This window comes from Macaca nemestrina, chromosome 10 (assembly GCF_043159975.1).
Source record: "Macaca nemestrina isolate mMacNem1 chromosome 10, mMacNem.hap1, whole genome shotgun sequence".
Taxonomy (NCBI): domain Eukaryota; kingdom Metazoa; phylum Chordata; class Mammalia; order Primates; family Cercopithecidae; genus Macaca; species Macaca nemestrina.
In genome coordinates this window covers 125544750-125563192 of record NC_092134.1, presented here as the reverse complement: position 1 = coordinate 125563192, position 18443 = coordinate 125544750, and the positions used below count along the sequence as shown (strand labels likewise).

General features: G+C 36.8%; 1 protein-coding gene and 1 long non-coding RNA gene across 3 annotated transcripts in view; both read left to right on the top strand.

Annotated features, from left to right (window-relative positions):
- LOC105481596 (microsomal glutathione S-transferase 1) overlaps positions 1–1119 on the top strand; it is a 30067-nt gene extending 28948 nt beyond the window's left edge. For both annotated transcript variants that reach the window (XM_071072158.1, XM_011741299.3), the window contains exon 5: positions 169–1119. In XM_071072158.1, coding sequence (XP_070928259.1) covers position 169 — 1 coding nt within the window. In that variant the 3' untranslated portion in view covers positions 170–1119. The remainder of the gene's footprint in view (positions 1–168) is intronic.
- A 152-nt stretch (positions 1120–1271) lies between these two features.
- LOC139356851 (uncharacterized) overlaps positions 1272–18443 on the top strand; it is a 30811-nt gene continuing 13639 nt past the window's right edge. The window contains exon 1 of the long non-coding RNA XR_011609318.1: positions 1272–1404. This is a non-coding gene — a long non-coding RNA (uncharacterized lncRNA). The remainder of the gene's footprint in view (positions 1405–18443) is intronic.

Genomic DNA, 18443 nt, shown 5'->3' with positions numbered 1-18443 from the left:
AGATGTTTAAATCTATGAGCTCATAAGATATATACACACACAACACCTACACACCTATATGTACACACACAGACTTTATACATATATAAAAATGTATTTTATGTGTGCACATGTATGTGTATAGTATTTGAATGATATTAGGACTCTTATATTTTTTTAAGTGTTTAGAATCAAACCCTGAGCATTTATCTTGCCTCTTCTATATAAACTTTAACTCAGCATAACCAATAGCTGATGAAGAAGAAATGTTTCTTTGTGGAAGTAAACCAGTGAATAATTGAAGAAATAATTTATCTTTTCAACATCTAATGAGTTAATGGATTCAAGCAAAGATTATCCATTGCTGATAACAACACAAAAAGAAGACAATCGGAAATTAGTTATTACTGAGAGAAGTACCCAATACCATCTATGAAGCTGTCTGGACAAAAACTCTGACAAAAATCTCCATGAATCTTTAATTTGGAATACAAACTTAAAGAAAATGCAAAGGATTAAAAAAGACCATGATGAAGTCAGAGAAATTCAGACAGAGAAAAATGCTCCAGGACCAGAAACCCATTTCCTCTGCAAAAGCTTGCAGGCAGAGATTGACCAAGAGAGCAGAGACATAGAGAGAACCCAGAGATTAAAAGAAACTTGAGCGATTTGTCAGCATTCAGTTGCAATGTATGGATGCGATGTGAATTCTAATTCAAAAACCAAAGTAGAAAATGGTAAACAATTGGGGAAATGTGAACAATGATAGAATATTTAATATTAATGAAATACGTTAAATATTTTCAGATATGATAATGGCATTGAGGATGTAAAAAAGAGTCTGTTTTTAAAGAAATACCCCTGAAATACAGGTGATATAATATCTGTATATCAGATGATATTATATACATCAGATCATCAGAATAAAGTAAGGTTAGCATGAACTGTTCATTGTTGACACTGCACAATAGGTACATGGAGAATTATTGTACTGTTCTCATTCCTTTTATTTATGTTTGAAATGTTCAAAATTAAAAGTTAAAGCATAGAGTGTAAAGTTGAGCAAATTCCTCCAAGACCTAAATATAGCTTATGAAAACTTACATGAATTAGATGCTGCCTGTTGAGCTAATACTTTTGAAATATTTTGTACTCCACAGAGGAAGGTTTTATGCCTAAGCCGGAGTTTTGTTTTTCTGAGCTGTTTTCAGTTGGTGCATGTGATTACATTTTTATACATGGTAAAAATTTATACATATTTGTCAACGTCTGAGTTTCTTTCTTTTTTTTTTTCCTTTTTGAGATGGAGTTTCACTCTTGTTGTCCAGGCTAGAGTGCAATGGCACGACCTCAGCTCACTGCAACCTCTGCCTCCCGGATCCAAGCAATTCTTCTGCCTCAGTCTCTTGATTAGCTGGATTACAGGTTGCGCCATGACGCCTGGCTAATTTTGTATTTTTAGTAGAGATGGGGTTTCCTAATGTTGGTCAGGCTGGTCTCGAACTCCTGACCTGAGGTGATCTGTCCGCCTTGGACTCCCAAAGTCCTGGGATTACAGGCGTGAGTCACCGGGGCCTGGCCCCGAGTTTCTTTCCTAAAGCTTGTGTTAAGATGTTGCCATGTGGGGCCAATATCGTAATATAACAAACTATTCTCTGTGTGTCTGCACATGTATAATAGAGATACTATTTTAAAATATGATTACAAATGATATCATCTCTCTCTTAATCCGTACAGGATTTTGTGGCATTTTTTCTGTTGTTGTTGTTTTTTTCATTAACACTATGCCCTGAGACTTTATTGCCAAAGGGAAGAGGAGAGGAGGCATTTTCTATTCAAGAAGTCCACAAATAGGAATCAACACAGGTGCAACAGGGAATTCTTCATTGAAAAGGGACAAAAAGTAGAAATTCCTCTGGTACAAAAGGAGTGGGTTCAGAGAGAATGGATCTTGGGTTGGGATGCTGCTGGGGTCCCCTGAGGGAACTTACCCATCTCTGGCCTTTGTGAGAAGATAGGGACCCTATTGAAGGATATGCCCCATGGAATTGATTTAATGTGTCCTCCTGCCCCCCCAAATGTATCCAACTTCTAACCCTTGGAACCTATAAATGTGACCTTCTGTGGAAAAAGGCGTTTGGGCAGATATAATTAAGGTTATCTAGATGAGATTATTCTGGATTAGATTGGGCTCTAAATCCAATGGCAAATATTTATAAGAGAAGAGAAGGGGAAACAGACACAGAGACACAGAGAGAGGTCCATGGGAGGACAGACGCAGAGAGTGGGGTTACACAGCCCAAGCCAAGGAATGCCAAGGGCTGCAAGCAACCAGAAGGTAGGAGAAAGGCATGGAACAGGTGCCCTGAAGGAGAATCCAGACAGAACCAACCCTGCTGACAACTTGATTGCAGGTTTCTGACCTCCAGAACTGGGAGATAATAAATGTATGTTTTAAGCCACTAAGTTTGTGGTAATTTGGTATGATTGCTCTAGAAAACCAATATATCTACTTATTATATCAAACTCTGGGAGGAGTCCCACTCACGGGGCACCTAAGTGAAACAGGAGATGCTCAAAGCATAGTAATATCGGTATCAGGTAGTTTGTAGGGGTGAGGTCCAGAGAGAAAACACGTAAGTATCTCTTGACCTACTTTTGTCCACAGCTTCCTGGAGTTCTGCCATGCTCCTTGTGGGATGCAGAAGGCAGCTGATGGCTGACAAGCAGTAGGCCTATCACAGGGATCCCTATAGTGAGGGATAATTCTAGCTGGGGTTACAGCAGAGACTATAGGTGGAGGTATAGAGTAGCGGTAGAGGCCAAAGAAGGAACAGGAGTTGGGTGGGAAAGGGGAAATAATATCAGGTACTAGATATGCTGGGAAAACAGCCCATGGATTTCACCTACCGTGGACTTGCTAGAATGTATTTAGATAGGATAGACCATAAGAAACTATTTACAGCTCAGAGAAGCAGAAGCCAGGAAAGACATATAAGTTGGAACTAAAGATCCCCTTCCCAGTATAAACTACTTAGTGTGCCCAAATTTTAGTTTGGAGAGGAGGAGAATCTTGCAAAGAGAAACCGTTATAAGAAATAGTTTGAACTGCAATACGAGTTCCACTGTAATGGACCATCGTAATCAATCAAAGATTTAGTGAGTGTGAACGGGGCAAGTCTAAAATTTTTTGTGTGTCATTAGATGGAGGGAGGTTGGAAGTGAAGGAAGAACTCTGAGGTTACATCAATCACATGGTTTCTTTAAAACTACATTTGTAGCCGGGCGCGGTGGCTCAAGCCTGTAATCCCAGCACTTTGGGAGGCTGAGACGGGCGGATCACAAGGTCAGGAGATCGAGACCATCCTGGCTAACACGGTGAAATCCCGTCTGTACTAAAAAATACAAAAAAACTAGCCGGGCGAGGTGGCGGGCACCTGTGGTCCCAGCTACTTGGGAGGCTGAGGCAGGAGAATGGCGTAAACCCGGGAGGCAGAGCTTGCAGTGAGCTGAGATCCGGCCACTGCACTCCAGCCTGGGCGACAGAGCCAGACTCAGTCTCAATAAATAAATAAATAAATAAATAAATAAAATAAAACTACATTTGTGTGCATGAACTGTAGTATATAATATTTGATCTTATTACACATGGAAATGACAAAAATCAGTGGTTATACACTTTCAATATTTTTCTCAAGTAAAATCCACTATAATTCTTACCGGCTAAATTTAGACTTACTTTACGAATAATTTATTTGCACATCTGCCTGGGAAAGAGTCTGTTTCAAACAATGAAAATCTGATGCAACTGTATCTCTTTTAGTTTCAGTCCTAGCATCAAAGTCCAGGAGAAGCCCATCTCTTTTCCAAGGGTGTTTTTTTTTGTTTTTTTGTTTTGTTTTGTTTTTTTTCCCTCTATCTGGGTGGCTAACTTTGATTTGTCTTTGGCATGATACTGTGGAGCTCACAAGTAACTCTCATTAAGAGTTCTGCAAATGCTAATTGATAGATCTGCAAGTTTGGAGGGTTGCTTTTAATACATACAGTTTCTTCTAGAGCTTTGCATCTTTTCTACCTCTCAAGAGTCAAGTCTATTTGACAGCCAACTAGAAAGAGAATATTGAAGTAATTGCCCATAGAATGAGAGTCTCCTATCTACCCTCTTCTCAGCACATTTGCCTGAATAATCTGCCTACTGCCTTCACTCTTTGCTTCCTTTGGTCATACAGTGGCTTGTTAGGTGTGAGCTCTTTTTGGCCAGGGCGACCCAGCTGTATTTCAGTTCCCTGTATGCCTGTTTGCCTTCAGAGGCAGTGACTAATTTGCTAGGTTGCGAGGTAAAGGTCAATAAACCAGTCCCAAGTACCCAAGCAGTTTGTGGTTTGGAAATTCTTGACTCTTTTGAAGAAGATCGGTGATTTCCCATTGCCACTAGATGTCCCTGTGTGGCTTTTCTTTTGGACATCAGTGCTGTACACGCGGCAAGTTATTTCTACGCTGCTGGATAGAAGGAAAGCGCTCCGCAGGCTCTGAAGAAGCAGTTTATAGCGGCATGTCATCCAAGCTGGAACTTGGCGCAACTTAACCCTGGCACGTGGATTTATAGTACAATGGTATGGTAATGCCAAAAATTACTCTGAGACTGCGCAGAAATCAGGATTATCTCTGTGGAGGTCCCGGGGCCTTTCCAACTTGCGTCATTAAACTTTTGCTGCCTCCCAGCCTACTCTCAATACTGAGACCAAAGCTTCTAAAACAATCTCTCATGAAGAATTATGAACTAGCTTTTAAACAAATATGTTTTTACTTCTGATCTTTTTGCAGGCCAATGCCTGATCTTACTGCATATGACCAGTATGCCACTCACTGTGTGAGTTTGATAACACCCAAACTGCGGAAAGTAGGCCCCCTTTGTCTCAGTTTTGCTTTCTGCAATTTCAGTTACCTATGGTCACTTGCAGTTCGAACATATTAAATGGAAATTTCCAGAAATAAGCAACTCATAAGTTTTCAATTGTGTGCCACTCTAAGCGGTGTGATGAAATCTCACCTCCAACTCCATCCGCCCTGGGATGTGAATTGTCTTTTTATCAAGCGTCTCTGCACAATATATCCTGTCCGCCCCGTCAGTCACCTAGGAGCCAGCTTGGTGATCAGATCGATTGGAGTGGCATTGCAGTTTGTGTTCATGTATTTTACTTAATAATGGCCCCAAAGCCCAAGAGTAGTAATGCTGGCATATTATAATTGTTCTGTTTTATTATTAGTTGCCAGTTATTGCTGTTAAATCTTTTACTGTGCCAAATTTATAAATTAAACTTTACAAACTTTATAAACTTTCTTTTATTGTGCCTAATTTATAAATTACACTTTATCATAGTGCATGACATACATGTATAAATGGGAAAAAAACAGTACAGTCATGCATTGCATAATGACATTTTGGTCAATGATGGAGCATATCTATGGCTGTGGACTCATAAGATAATAATAGAGCTGGAAAATTTCTATCACCTAGTGACATCATAGCTGTCCTAGCATCATAGTGCAAAGCATTACTCCCCTCTTTATGGCGATGCTGGTGTAAACCAACCCACTGGATTGCAAGTCATAGAAAAGCGAACAAATAATGTCCTAGGCCTTCACATTCACTGCCCACTCACTGACTCACCCACAACGACTTCCAATCCTGCAAGCTGCATTCATGATAAATGCCCTATACAGGTATATCGTTTTTAATGTTTTCTACTGTATTTCATGGTACCTTTTCTATGTTTAGATACACAAATACTAACCATTGTATTATAATTTGTCTGCAGTATTCAGGACAGTAACATGCTACATAGAGTTGTAGCCTAAGGGCAATAGCCTATACCATATAGCCTAGGTATGTGGTAGGCTGTACCATCTAGGTTTGTGCAAGTATACACCATGATGTTTTCACAAAGATAAAATCACCTGCCAATCCATCCCTCAGAATGTATCTCTGTTGTTAAGCAATACATGACTGTGTATAGACATATTAAGTTGGTGCGAAAGTAATTGCGGTTTTTGCCATAAAAGTGATGACAAAAATCGCAATTACTTTTGCACCAACCATGTTACTACACTGAATACTGTAGGCAATTATAACACAATGGTAAGTATTTGTGTATCTAAACATAGAAAAGGTACAGTGAAATACAGTAGAAAACATTAAAAATGGTATACCTGTATAGGCCATTTATCACGAATGGAGCTTGCAGGATTAGAAGTTGCCGTGGGTGTCAGTGAGTGAGTGGGGAGTAAGTGTGGAGGCCTAGGACATGACTTGTTCGCTTTCCTATGTCTTGCAACCCAGTGGGTTGGTCTACACCAGCATCGTCACAGAGCTGAAGGTGGCTCACACTAGCTGGCAGGGGCCAGTTGTTACCAGTAGGATTTGATACTATTGACAGTTTCAGGCATCAATCGGGCTCTTGAAATATACACTTGCAGATAACTGGCGTCTATTGTATTCCCTGTTTAATAAAACCAGTTAATTAACTATATGCTTGGTTGTCACAGCAATGTCAGCTGGCTATAAGTGTTCTTTTAATGCTTACTCTCAATTTCTGTATTTATTTTGTTACACACTGGAAACAGTGGACTGGCACTGGTTTGAGGATTCATTACCCTTCGAGAGACACTGGCCTAGGCATTATCACAGGCTGAGTTCTACATCCTTAAATTAAAACTAATGGACCATGAGGAACTCGAGAGGCATAAGGCGGTTTTAGGAGACTTGAATGGAGACTCTTGCAATGTGGCAGGAGCTGTACTATGTCCTTCCAGAACTCCTGCTCTAGGCCAGGCCTGGACCTTCCACTGAGCAGCTACACTGAATCTCAGATGAAGGCTACTTTAAAACAGAAAACAATGGATGATCCCAGGAAGCAACAGCAGTGGAGAAGGAATGCTTCTTGAAGTTCAGCTTCTGAACCTTCTTGGGGAAATTAAGTTAATCTTGTAAAGTGCCACTTTGCATATCTGAAGACAAATAAAGGTGGCATAGGGCTGGTAAATACCTTGCACTTGGATTCGTTTTAATAGTTAGTCATAGTGACACCTAGGTGATAGATAATGTGATGGCTTACCCAGCAACCAGCTCCAATTACAGAAATAACAGAAGGAAATTTTAGCTTCACAAACCGAAAAGAAATAGTTTGTTTACTTGATGCATCAACAGTTTGTGTCTCAACAGTCACTTATTGAGCCAGGTATTTGTAATGCAAGAGTACAACTTGCCTAAAAATTAATGTTGAGAATAGTGGTTAAGTGTCCTGTTTGCTTATAGAAAACCATTTAAACCAGACTATAGTTGAATGAAAATAAGTAAGCTCTCTTTTTCTCTTTTTTATGATTCCATGGGTCAGATCAAATTGACTGCACAGAACATTGCTTACTCTTGAAATTCCAAACTCTGGAAATTTCAAGTTCAAATACTGTTGGGTTTTTCCTGTCCTTCTTAGGAGAGTCAGTAGAAAAAATGGGGTTTCCCTGGATTTCCTTGGTCTGGTAGGTGCAGGAATATGACATGAGTACTTCACAGGAGGGACTACAGAGAAGCAAGGATTCCAGATGGAGGAGGAGTTTGGAATGTGAAAGAAGGGTCATTCGCTGATGATGATTCACTGGGGTTTGAAGTATGAACACGTGTTTAGTGAGCAATATTGGAATTTTTGTAGTAAGAGCTTACAGAGGTGACTGGGAGTGAGGCATGAGATCCCTTGGTAAAGGCAAAATAGAGTGATGAGAGCCAGAAGCACTGGATCAGGTGCTCCCAATGGGAAGTTGTAATGAAGAGTGAGGCAGGATTCCATGAGCAGAAAAGGAGAAAGAGAGCAATGCTCTTGTGAGAAGGGAGTTGAAGTGCAACACAGACTGCAGCTCCATCAGTCAGAGGGTTGAAATTTCACACATGGAGGCTCATTTTGATATGTTCACGTTTATGTGGCAAGGGCTCCAAAAGGGAGGTCCTAAATACATCTTTTCAGAATAACTCCAGCAAAGACTGACATTTACATGTTATTTCTCCGGTTGGGAAATGTAATAGAGGCAGGGGCATATATAGGTTTTATGGGGCCTAAACCTTAAAATTTGAGGGTACCTCAGGGGAAAAAAAGGGAACAATTTAAAATATTAAATTGGGTACAGAAAATTTTTAAAAATTATCCATTTTAAAAAGCTAACACATGCTACAAATTATAGAAAAAAACCAGTATTTTTTTTAACTTTAAACATACGCAGGTTTGCTATATAGGCAAACTCGTGTCTTGGGGGTTTGTTGTCCAGATTATTTTGTCACCCAGGCACTAAGCCTAGTATCCAATAGTTATTCTTTTCTGCTGCTCTCCCTCCTGCCACCCTCCACCCTCAAGTAGGCCCCAGTGTCTGTTGTTCCTTTCTTTGAGTCCACGTGTTCTCCTCATTTAGCTCCCACTTATAAGTGAGGGTATGCGGTATTTAGTTTTCTGTTCCTGTGCTAGTTTGATAAGAATAATAGCCTCCAGCTCCATCCATGTGCCAATAAAAGACATAATCTTGTTCTTATTCCTTTTTATGGCTACATAATGTACATCATTCCATGGTGTATATGTACACATTTTCCTTATCCAATCTGTCATGGATGAGCATTAAGGTTGATCCCTTGTCATTGCTATTGTAGAGTGCTACAATGAACATTCACATGTAGGTCTTTATAGTAGAATTATTTATATTGTTCTGGGTATAGACCCAGTAATAGGATTGCTGGGTCAAATGGTATTTCTGTTTTTAGTTCTTTGAGGAAGTGCCACACTTCTTTCCACAATGGTTGAACTTATTTACATTCCCACCAAGAGTGCATAAGTGTTCCCTTTTCTCCACAACCTCTCCAGCATCTTTTATTTTTTGACTTTTTATTAATAGTCATTATGACTGGTATGAGGTGATATTTCGTTGTGGTTTTGATTTGCATTTCTCTAATGATCAGTGATATTGAGCTTTTTCCATATGCTTGCTGGCCAGATGTATGTCTTCTTTTGAAAAACGTCTGTTCATGTCCTTTGCTCACTTTTTTTTTTTTTAAATTTTACTTTAAGTTCTGGGATACATGTACAGAACATGCAGGTTTGTTACATAGGTATACATGTGCTATGGTGGTTTGCTGCACCTATTAACCCATCATCTAGGTTTTAAGCCCAACATGCATTATATATTTGTCCTAATGCTCTCCCTCCCCTTTCCCTTTCCCCCAACGCCTGACAGGCCCCAGTGTGTGATGTTCCCCTCCCTGTGTCCATGTGTTCTCATCATTGTTCACCTCCCACTTATGAGTGAGAACATGTGGTGTTTGGTTTTCTGTTCCTGTGTTAGTTTGCTGAGAATGATGGTTTCCAGCTTCACCCATGTTCCTGCAAAGGACATGAACTCATTCTTTTTTATGGCTGCATAGTATTCCACAGTGGATCAAATGGGAGTATATGTGCCACATTTTCTTTATCCAGTGTATCATTGATGCCTTTACCCACTTCTTAATGGGCTTGTTTGTTTTTCTCTTGTAAATTTGTTTAAGTTTCTTATAGATGCTTGATATTAGACCTTTGTCAGATGCATAGTTTGCAAATATTTTCTCCCATTCTGCACATTGTCTGTTTACTCTGTTGATAGTTTCTTTTGCCATGCAGAAGCTCTTAAGTTTAATTAGATCCAATTTGTCAATTTTTGCTTTTGTTGCAATTGCTTTTGGCATCTTCATCATGAAATTTTTGCTCATTCTTATGTCCAGAATGGTATTGCCTAGGTTGTCTTCCAAAGTTCTCATAGTTTAGGGTTTTACATTTAAGTCTTTAATCCATCTTGAGTTGATTTTTGTATATGGCATAAGGAAGGGGTCCAGTTTCACTCTTTTGTATATGGATAGCCCGTTATCTTAGCCTCATTTACTGAATAGGGAATTATTTCCCATTGCTAGTTTTTGTCAGCTTTGTCAAAGATCAAATGGTTGTAAGTGTGCAGCCTTTTCTCTGGGCTCTCTATTCTGTTCCATTTGTCTATGTGTCTCTTTTTGTACCAGTACCATGGTGTTTTGATTACTGTAGCCCTGAAATATCATTTGAAGTCGGGTGATGTGATGCTTTGAAGAACAATATTTTTACTTGTCAATTTTATCCCTATACTTTTTTTTTGCATATTTGCATTGCATCTTCTTTGATTACCTCTTCACATGACAATGATTGTGTAATTTGATTTCCTATAGTGAGAACAAGATAATTCTTTCCTCTAGCCTCTAGCATGGTTAATTAAAAAATTTCATTGATACTTTCAGGAAGTTTTGTTTTTATTACTTTCTCAGTAATATCATGCAAACTTTTAGGACTGTTGACAAATTTAGAAAGATTTCTATCAAATTTCTTTATCTATAAGCTTTCTGGAAGAATGTTCCCCAGACTAACTTGTAGTTCCATACATTTCAGCTTCATTTTTCTCCCGGTATAGTTTGAATGCCTGACGCAATCATATATGTTGAAGTCATAATCTCAACTCCATTCCTTCACTTTTGTTCCAGAAATAATAAAAACAGATATTGTTTATAGTCTTATAGTCATTTTGGGATATGGCTTTATGGTCTTACAGTCATTTTGGGATATGACCAACTTATTTTCCTCTCTCTATATCTCTATATGCCTCTATATCTATCTAGATATATACAAAGATATATCTGTCTGGATATATACAAAGATATGTCTATCTAGAGAGATATACACAAAGATATATCTGTATACATATGGATAGATAGATAGATTGAAATATACATTTTTGTGTATATATATATATAACTGTCTATATCTATTATATAATTACTTATATCGGTATCTATCTAGAGTGACCTAGAGAGATAGTAGGTAGATAGCTATAGATATTTATCTATATCCCACCAAAACCCCTTAGAAACGTACTCCCAGCTCAACTTCCCCTTAACCATATATAGAAAATGCTCTTGGCCATTCTAATGTCACCCATCATGAGTTGAAGTTTTATAAGGGAGAGGTTAAAATGAAAACAGACAGTGGTCTTAACTGGCTCCTCTTTTTAGTTTTGTAAATTGTATAGAGACATATGACCACATAAACACATTGCCAGAGCCCCTGCCAGGTCTTTGGAAGATGCCTGTGCAAATAAGGGGGCCCTGATATTTTTGCTTCCTTAGCTTCACAGTCAATCTGTGAATGGTGACAATGGTAGGAGAGTTTTCCCCAAAAATGTCAAGAGTAGAGAAACCTACCCTGTCATATGAAAGAGCAGCAGCTTTAGCTTCCTGCAGCTTCCTTCCTCATTTCCAAAAGAGTAAAGTAAAAGAGGAGGTTATGAGAGGAATAACCATACTTTCAGAGTCTTTCAGGGCAGGCAAAACCTGCAATGAGAGGCTGCTCACACAAGAGCAGTGAGTCTGGGATCACTGCCACTGTGGTGACAGTAGTAGCAGCAAAGGTGCAAGGAGAAAGAAATTGAGAATTGTGCTGCTATAAACATTCACGTGCAAGTATCTTTTTTCATATAATTACTTCTTTTCCTCTGGGTAGATACCTGGTAGTGAAATTGTTGGATCAAACGGGAGTTCTACTTTTAGTTCTTTAAGGAATCTCCACACCGTTTTCCATAGTGATTGTACTAGTTTATGTTCCCACCAACAGGGTAGAAGTGTTCCCTTTTCACTGCATCCACACCAACGTCTATTATTTTTTGATTATGACTATTCTTGCAGGAGTAAGGTGGTATTGCATTGTGGTTTTGATTTGCATTTCCCTGATCATCTCAATAGATGCAGAAAAATCATTTGAAAAATCCAGTGTCCCTCTATGATTAAAACCCTCAACAAAATTGGCACAGAATGGACATACCTCAGTGTAGTAAAAGCCATCTATGACAAATCCACAGCTAATATAATGCTGAATGGGGAAAAGTTGAAAGCATTCCCTCTGAGAACTGGAACAAGACAAAGATGCCCACTCTCTCCACTTCTATTCAACATAGTACTGGAAATCTTAGAACAATCAGACAAGGGAAAGAAATAAAGGGTATCCAAATTGGTAAAGAGGAAGTCAAACTGTAGCTGTTTGCTAATGATATGATTGTATACCTAGAAAATCCTAAAGACTCCTCCAAATAGCTCCTAGAACTAATACATAAATTCAGCAAAGTTTCAGGATACAAAATTAATATACATAAATCAGTAGCTCTTCTACACACCAACAGCAACCAAGCTGAAAATCAAATAAAGAACTCAATCCCTCTTACAATAGCTGCAAAAAAATAAAAAATACTTAGGAATATACCCAACCAAGGAAGTGAAAGACCTCTACAAGGAAAACTACAAAACAATTTTGAAAGACTTCATAGCTAACACAAACAAATGGAAACACATCCCATGTTCATGGATGGGTAGAATCAATATTGTGAAAATGACCATACTGCCAAAAGCAATCTACAAATTCAATGCAATTCCCATCAGAATACCACCATTATTCTTCACAGAACTAGGAAAAAACAATCCTAAAATTCATATGGAACCAAAAAAGAGCCTGCATAACCAAAGCAAGACTAAGCAAAAAAAAAAAAACGAATCTGGAGACATCACATTACCTGACTTCAAACTATACTATAAGGCCATAGTCACTAAAACAGCATGGTACTAGTATAAAAATAGACACATACACCAATGGAACAGAACAGAAAACCCACCAGTAAACACAAATACTTAAAGCCAACTGCTCTTTGACAAAAGAAACAAAAACATAAAGTGGAGAAAGGACATCCTGTTCAGCAAATGGTGCTGGGATAATTGGCAAGCCACATGTAGGAGAATGAAAGAGGATCCTCATCTCTTACCTTATAGAAAAATCAACTCAAGATGGATCAAGGACCTAAACCTAAGACCTGAAAGTATAAAAATTCTAGAAGATAATGTCAGGAAAACCCTTTTAGACATTGGCTTAGGCAAAGACTTTATGACCAAGAACCCAAAAGCAAATGCAACAATAGCAAAGATAAATAGGTGGGACTTAATTAAACTAAAGGGCTTCTGCACAGCTAAAGGAGCCGTCAGCAGAGTAAACAGACAATCCAGAGGATGGGCGAAAACCTTCGCAATCTATCCATCCGACAAAGAACTAATATTAAGGAACTCAAACAAATTAGCAAAAAAAACAAACAACAAAGAGTCCCATCAAAAAGTGGGCTAAGGACATGAATAGACAATTCTCAATAAAAGATATACGAATGGCCAACAAACATCTGAAAAAATGCTCAACATCACTAATGATCAGGGAAATGTCTTTATATATTTTTGGGCATTTTCCTTTACCCTGAACTTCTTAATCAAGAGTATCTTTTTTGTTGTTATTGTTATCACTGTATATATTTTACTGTCAACTAAAATATTTACTATATATTTAATAATAAATATTTAATATATATTTTACTGTCAACTAAACTAAATATGTATATATTTAGTTCCAAACATACACACTTATTAAGATTTTGATTAGGATTATAAGACATCTATAGGTCAATATCTTTACATGCTCGGTCTTCTAATTCATGATCACAATTATTTCTCCATTTACTTACGTGTGCACTGACATCTTTCGCGTATATTTTACTTTTCTTACAGAGTTTTTTTTTTTCCCCATTCTTGGTGAGATTGATAATCAGCTACTAACACTTCTTATGCTACCATAAATTATGTAGTACCATTTTCTAATTTTTCTGTTTGTTGCTGAGTTACATAACTGGAGTTGCGTTTTATATATAATTTGGCATCTAGAAAAGTTGCTTACGTTCCTTATTATTACAACAGATTCTTTTGCTTTTTCCATTTACTTTCACCTTCTCAGCTTTTTCTTGACTAGTCTAACCAGACATTTGTATTTTTCTTGTTCAGTCTTTTAAAAATCCAACTTCCACCTGTATTCATCTCCTTCATTATATATATGTTATTTATATTATTAATTTCCACTGTTTGCTACATTATGTCCTTTCTTCTTCCTTTATAGAAAGAAGTATTGTGGGATTTATTTTCTACTTTTTAATATATATTTAAAAATAAAAATAAAAATAAAATATAGTTAATATATTCTCTCTATATTTATTATTATCAAATAAATTATCTAGTAGTTAGACTTAATCATTTTTATCCTTTCAACTTAATCATGTTTATCCTTTCAACTTAATCATTTTTATCCTCTCAACTTTGATTTGATATAATCATTTTTATCCTCTCAACTTTGATTTGATATAATCATTTTTATCCTTGACTTAATCATTTTTATCCTTTCAACTTTCTAATATTAATATCTAAGACTATAAGTTTCCAAGAAGTACAGCTTTAGCTGCACCCTACAAGTGTTAATATGTAGGATTTTTATTATCCTGCATATTAAAAATTTTGTTAAATGGTTTAAATTTTAATTCAACTTTTTTTGACCCATAGATGATATAGACATGTGTTGTTAAACGCTAAATGTGTGAAGCTATTCCCCTTTTTAGTCTGCTTTATTGTTTTTTTTTTAAGTTTCTGGCTTAAGAGCACTGAGGTTAGAAGATATGGCATGTATGATTTCAATCCTTTGATGTGTATTTAAATTTTCTTTACTGACCATTGTATAGTCTATTTTGCAAATGTTCTGCAAATGTTCTAAATGTATTTGAAAAGAAGGTGTGTTTTGCAGTTATTGGATAGAATGTTCTACATGTATTAGATTGGTGCAAAAGTAATTGCTGTTTTCATCATTGTTTCTAATGTCAAAACTGCAATTACTTTTGCACCAGCCTAATATCAAAATTTTCATTATGCTTGTATTAGTCTGTTTTCATACTGCTATAAAGAAGTACTTGAGATTGGGTAATTTATAAAGGAAAGAGGTTTAATTGACTCAGAGTTCGGCATGACTAAGGAGGCCTCAGGAAACTTACAGTCATGGCAGAAGGTGAAGGGGAAGCAAGGCACCTTCTTCACAGGCAGCAGGAAGGAGACATGCTGAGCGAAGGAGGAAGAGCCTCTTATAAAACCATCAGATCTTGTGAGAACTCACTCACTATCATGAGAACAGCATGGGGAAAACCACCCCCATGATTCAATTACCCCTACTGATCTCTCCCTTGACAGATAGGGATTATGGGGATTATAATTCAAGATGAGATTTGGGTGGAACTAAGCCTAATTATATCAATGCTGTAAATATTTTGTCTGATTTTTAATATCAATTATGAGAAAAACGTGTTGAAGTCTAGTGCTCTGATTGTAGAATTGTTCTTTTCTCCTTATAATTCAATTAATTTTATGTCATGCATTTTGAAGTCGTGTTTTAGGAAGAGACAAAATAATATCTACAAGTATATCTATTTGAATTGTACCTTTTGTCCTAACAACTTGATCCTCTTTCTCCCAAGCAATTATTTCAGTTTTATAGTCTATCTTGTGTAATATTAATAAAGTGACATTAGCTTCCTTTTAGTTGGTTTACTTGATATATTTTTTCCATTCTTTTACTTTCACTTTGTCTAAATCATTATGTGTTAGATCTATTTCTAATAAATTGCATATAATTAGATTCCTTTTAAAAATTCAATATGGCAATCTTTGTCTTTTACAGTGCATTTAGTTCATTTTTATTTAATGCAACTGCTGATATATTTGAATTTATACCTATAATTCAAGTTTTCTTTTTGTATTATTAATTATTCTTTTTTCTCTATTAGTATAGAAACTATACACTATATGATATTTTAAGATAGTTATTCTGTAAATTTCTACAGGCACACTTAACCAATCAAAGTCCAAATTTATCCAATATTTTTAACCTTCTCTGGGACATTTCAAGGACCATAGGAGATTTTGCTTCATTTTTTCATCTCCCTATTTTTGTGTTATTGTCTTTGTCTATTTTAATACTTTTTAAAACTCTAGAGATATTATTTTATTCAATCAGTGGTCTTCATTGCCACTTTATTTTGCTATTTATTTCTTCATTTTTCTCAGACCTTCCAGACGGAATTGCTTTCCTCTGGTTCTGAGATACATTTTTTACAGTTGCCTTGAGTGTGGATCTACTGGTGGCAAACTCTCTCAGTTTTTGTCTTCTAAGAACTGTCTGGTAAATAATGAAATTAAGGCAGAAATCAAGAAGTTCTTTGAAACTAATGAGAACAAAGATACAACATACCATAATCTCTGGGACACAGTTAAGGCAGTGTTAAGAGGGAAGTTTATATTAATAGAACATACACATCAAAAAGTTAGAAAGATCTCAACTTAACAACCTAACATCATAATTAAAAGAATTAGAGAACCAATGGTAAACCAACCTCAAAGCTAACAAAAGAGAATAAACAATCAAAATCAGAGCTGAACCAAAAGAGACTGTGACACACACACACACAAATTAAAAAGATTAGCAAATCTAGGAGCTGGTTTCCTGGAGAAATTAATAAGATACACCTCTATGCACCCCTACACACACAAACTAGAAAATCTAGAAGAAATCGATAAATTCCTGGACACATCCACCCTCTCATGACTGAACCAGGAAGAAATTAAATCTCTTAACAGATCAATAATGAGCTCCAAAATTGAATCAGTAATAAACAGCCCACCAACCAAAAAAAACCCAAGGCTAGAGGGATTCATAGCTAAATTCTACCAGATCTACAGAGAAGAGCTGGTATCATTCCTACTGAAACTATTCCAAAAAATTGAGGAGGAGGAGGGACTCCTCTCCAAATCATTCTATGAATCCAGCATCATCTTGATACCAAAACTTGCCAGAAACAGAAGAAGAAAAAAAAAAAACCTCATGCTAATATCCTTGATGAACATTGAGCAAAAATCCTTGACAAAATACTAGCAAACCAAATCCAACAGCATATCCAAAAGCCAATCCACCACGATTAAATAGGCTGTATCTCTGAGATGCAAGGTTGGTTTAACATACACAAATCAATAAATGTGATTCATCACATAAACAGAAGTAAAGACAAAAACCATAAGATCATCTAAATAGATGTAGAAAAGACTTTTGATAAAATTCAACATCCCTTCATGTTAAAAACTCTTAATAAACTAGGTATTGAAGAAACATACCTCAAAATAATAAGAGCCATCTATGACAAACTCACAGCCAACATCATACTGAATGAGCAAAAACTGAAAACATTCCCCTTGAAAACTGGTACACGACAAGGATGCCCTCTCTCACCACTCCTATTTTACGTAGTATTGGAAGTCCTGGCCAGAACATTCAAGCAAGAGAAAGAAATAAAGTACATCCTAATAGAAAGCCATCCAAATAACTGGCTATCCCTGTTTGCAGCTGACATAATTCTACATGTAGAAAACCCCACAGTCTCAGCCCAAAAACTCATTAAACTCATAAACAATCTCAGCAAAATTTCAGGATACAAAATCAATGTACAAAAATCACTAGCATTCCTATAAACCAGTAACAGCCAAGTTGAGAGCCAAATCAGGAACAAAATCTCATTCTCAATTGCCACAGAATAATACAATATCTAGGAATACAGCTAACCAGGGAGGTGAACGATGTCTACAGTGAGAATTACAAAACACTGCTCAAGGAAATCAGAGATAACACAAACAAATGGAAAAACATTCCATTCTCATGGATAGGAAGAATCAATATCATTACAATGAACATAATGCCAAAAGCAATTTATAGATTCAATGCCATTCCTATCAAACTATCAATAATTTTTTTTTCACAGAACTAGAAAAAACTGTTTTAAAGTTCATATGGAACCAAAAAAAGAGCGTGAATTGCCAAGGCAATCCTAAGCAAAAAGCTGGAGGCATTGTACTACTGGACTTCAAACTATGCTACAGGGCTACAGAAACCAAAACAGCATGGACTGGTACAAAAACAGACACACAAATCAGTGGAATAAAATAGAGAACCCAGAAATAAAGCTTCACACTTACGACATCTGATCTTTGACAAAGCTGACAAACATTGGGAAAAGGACTTCCTATTCAGTTAATGGTGCTGGGATAACTGGCTAGCTATATGCAGAAGATTGAAACTGGACCCCTTTCTTACATCATATATAAAAATCGACTCAAGATGGATTAAAGACTTAAAAGTAAAACTCAAAACTAAGCTATAAATACCCCGGAAAACAACCTAGGCAAAAGCATCTGGACATGGGAACTGGCAAAGATTTGATGAAGAAAATGCCAAAAGCAATTGCAACAATAGCAAAAAATTGACAAATTGTATCTAATTAAACTTAAGAGCTTCTGCACAATGAAAGAAACTGTCAACAGAGTCCAGAGAATAGGAGAAAATATTTGCAAACTGCATCTGATAAAGGTCTAATATCCAGCATCTCTAAGGAACTTAAACAAATTTACAAGAAAAAACCAACCTCATTACAAAGTGGGCGAATGA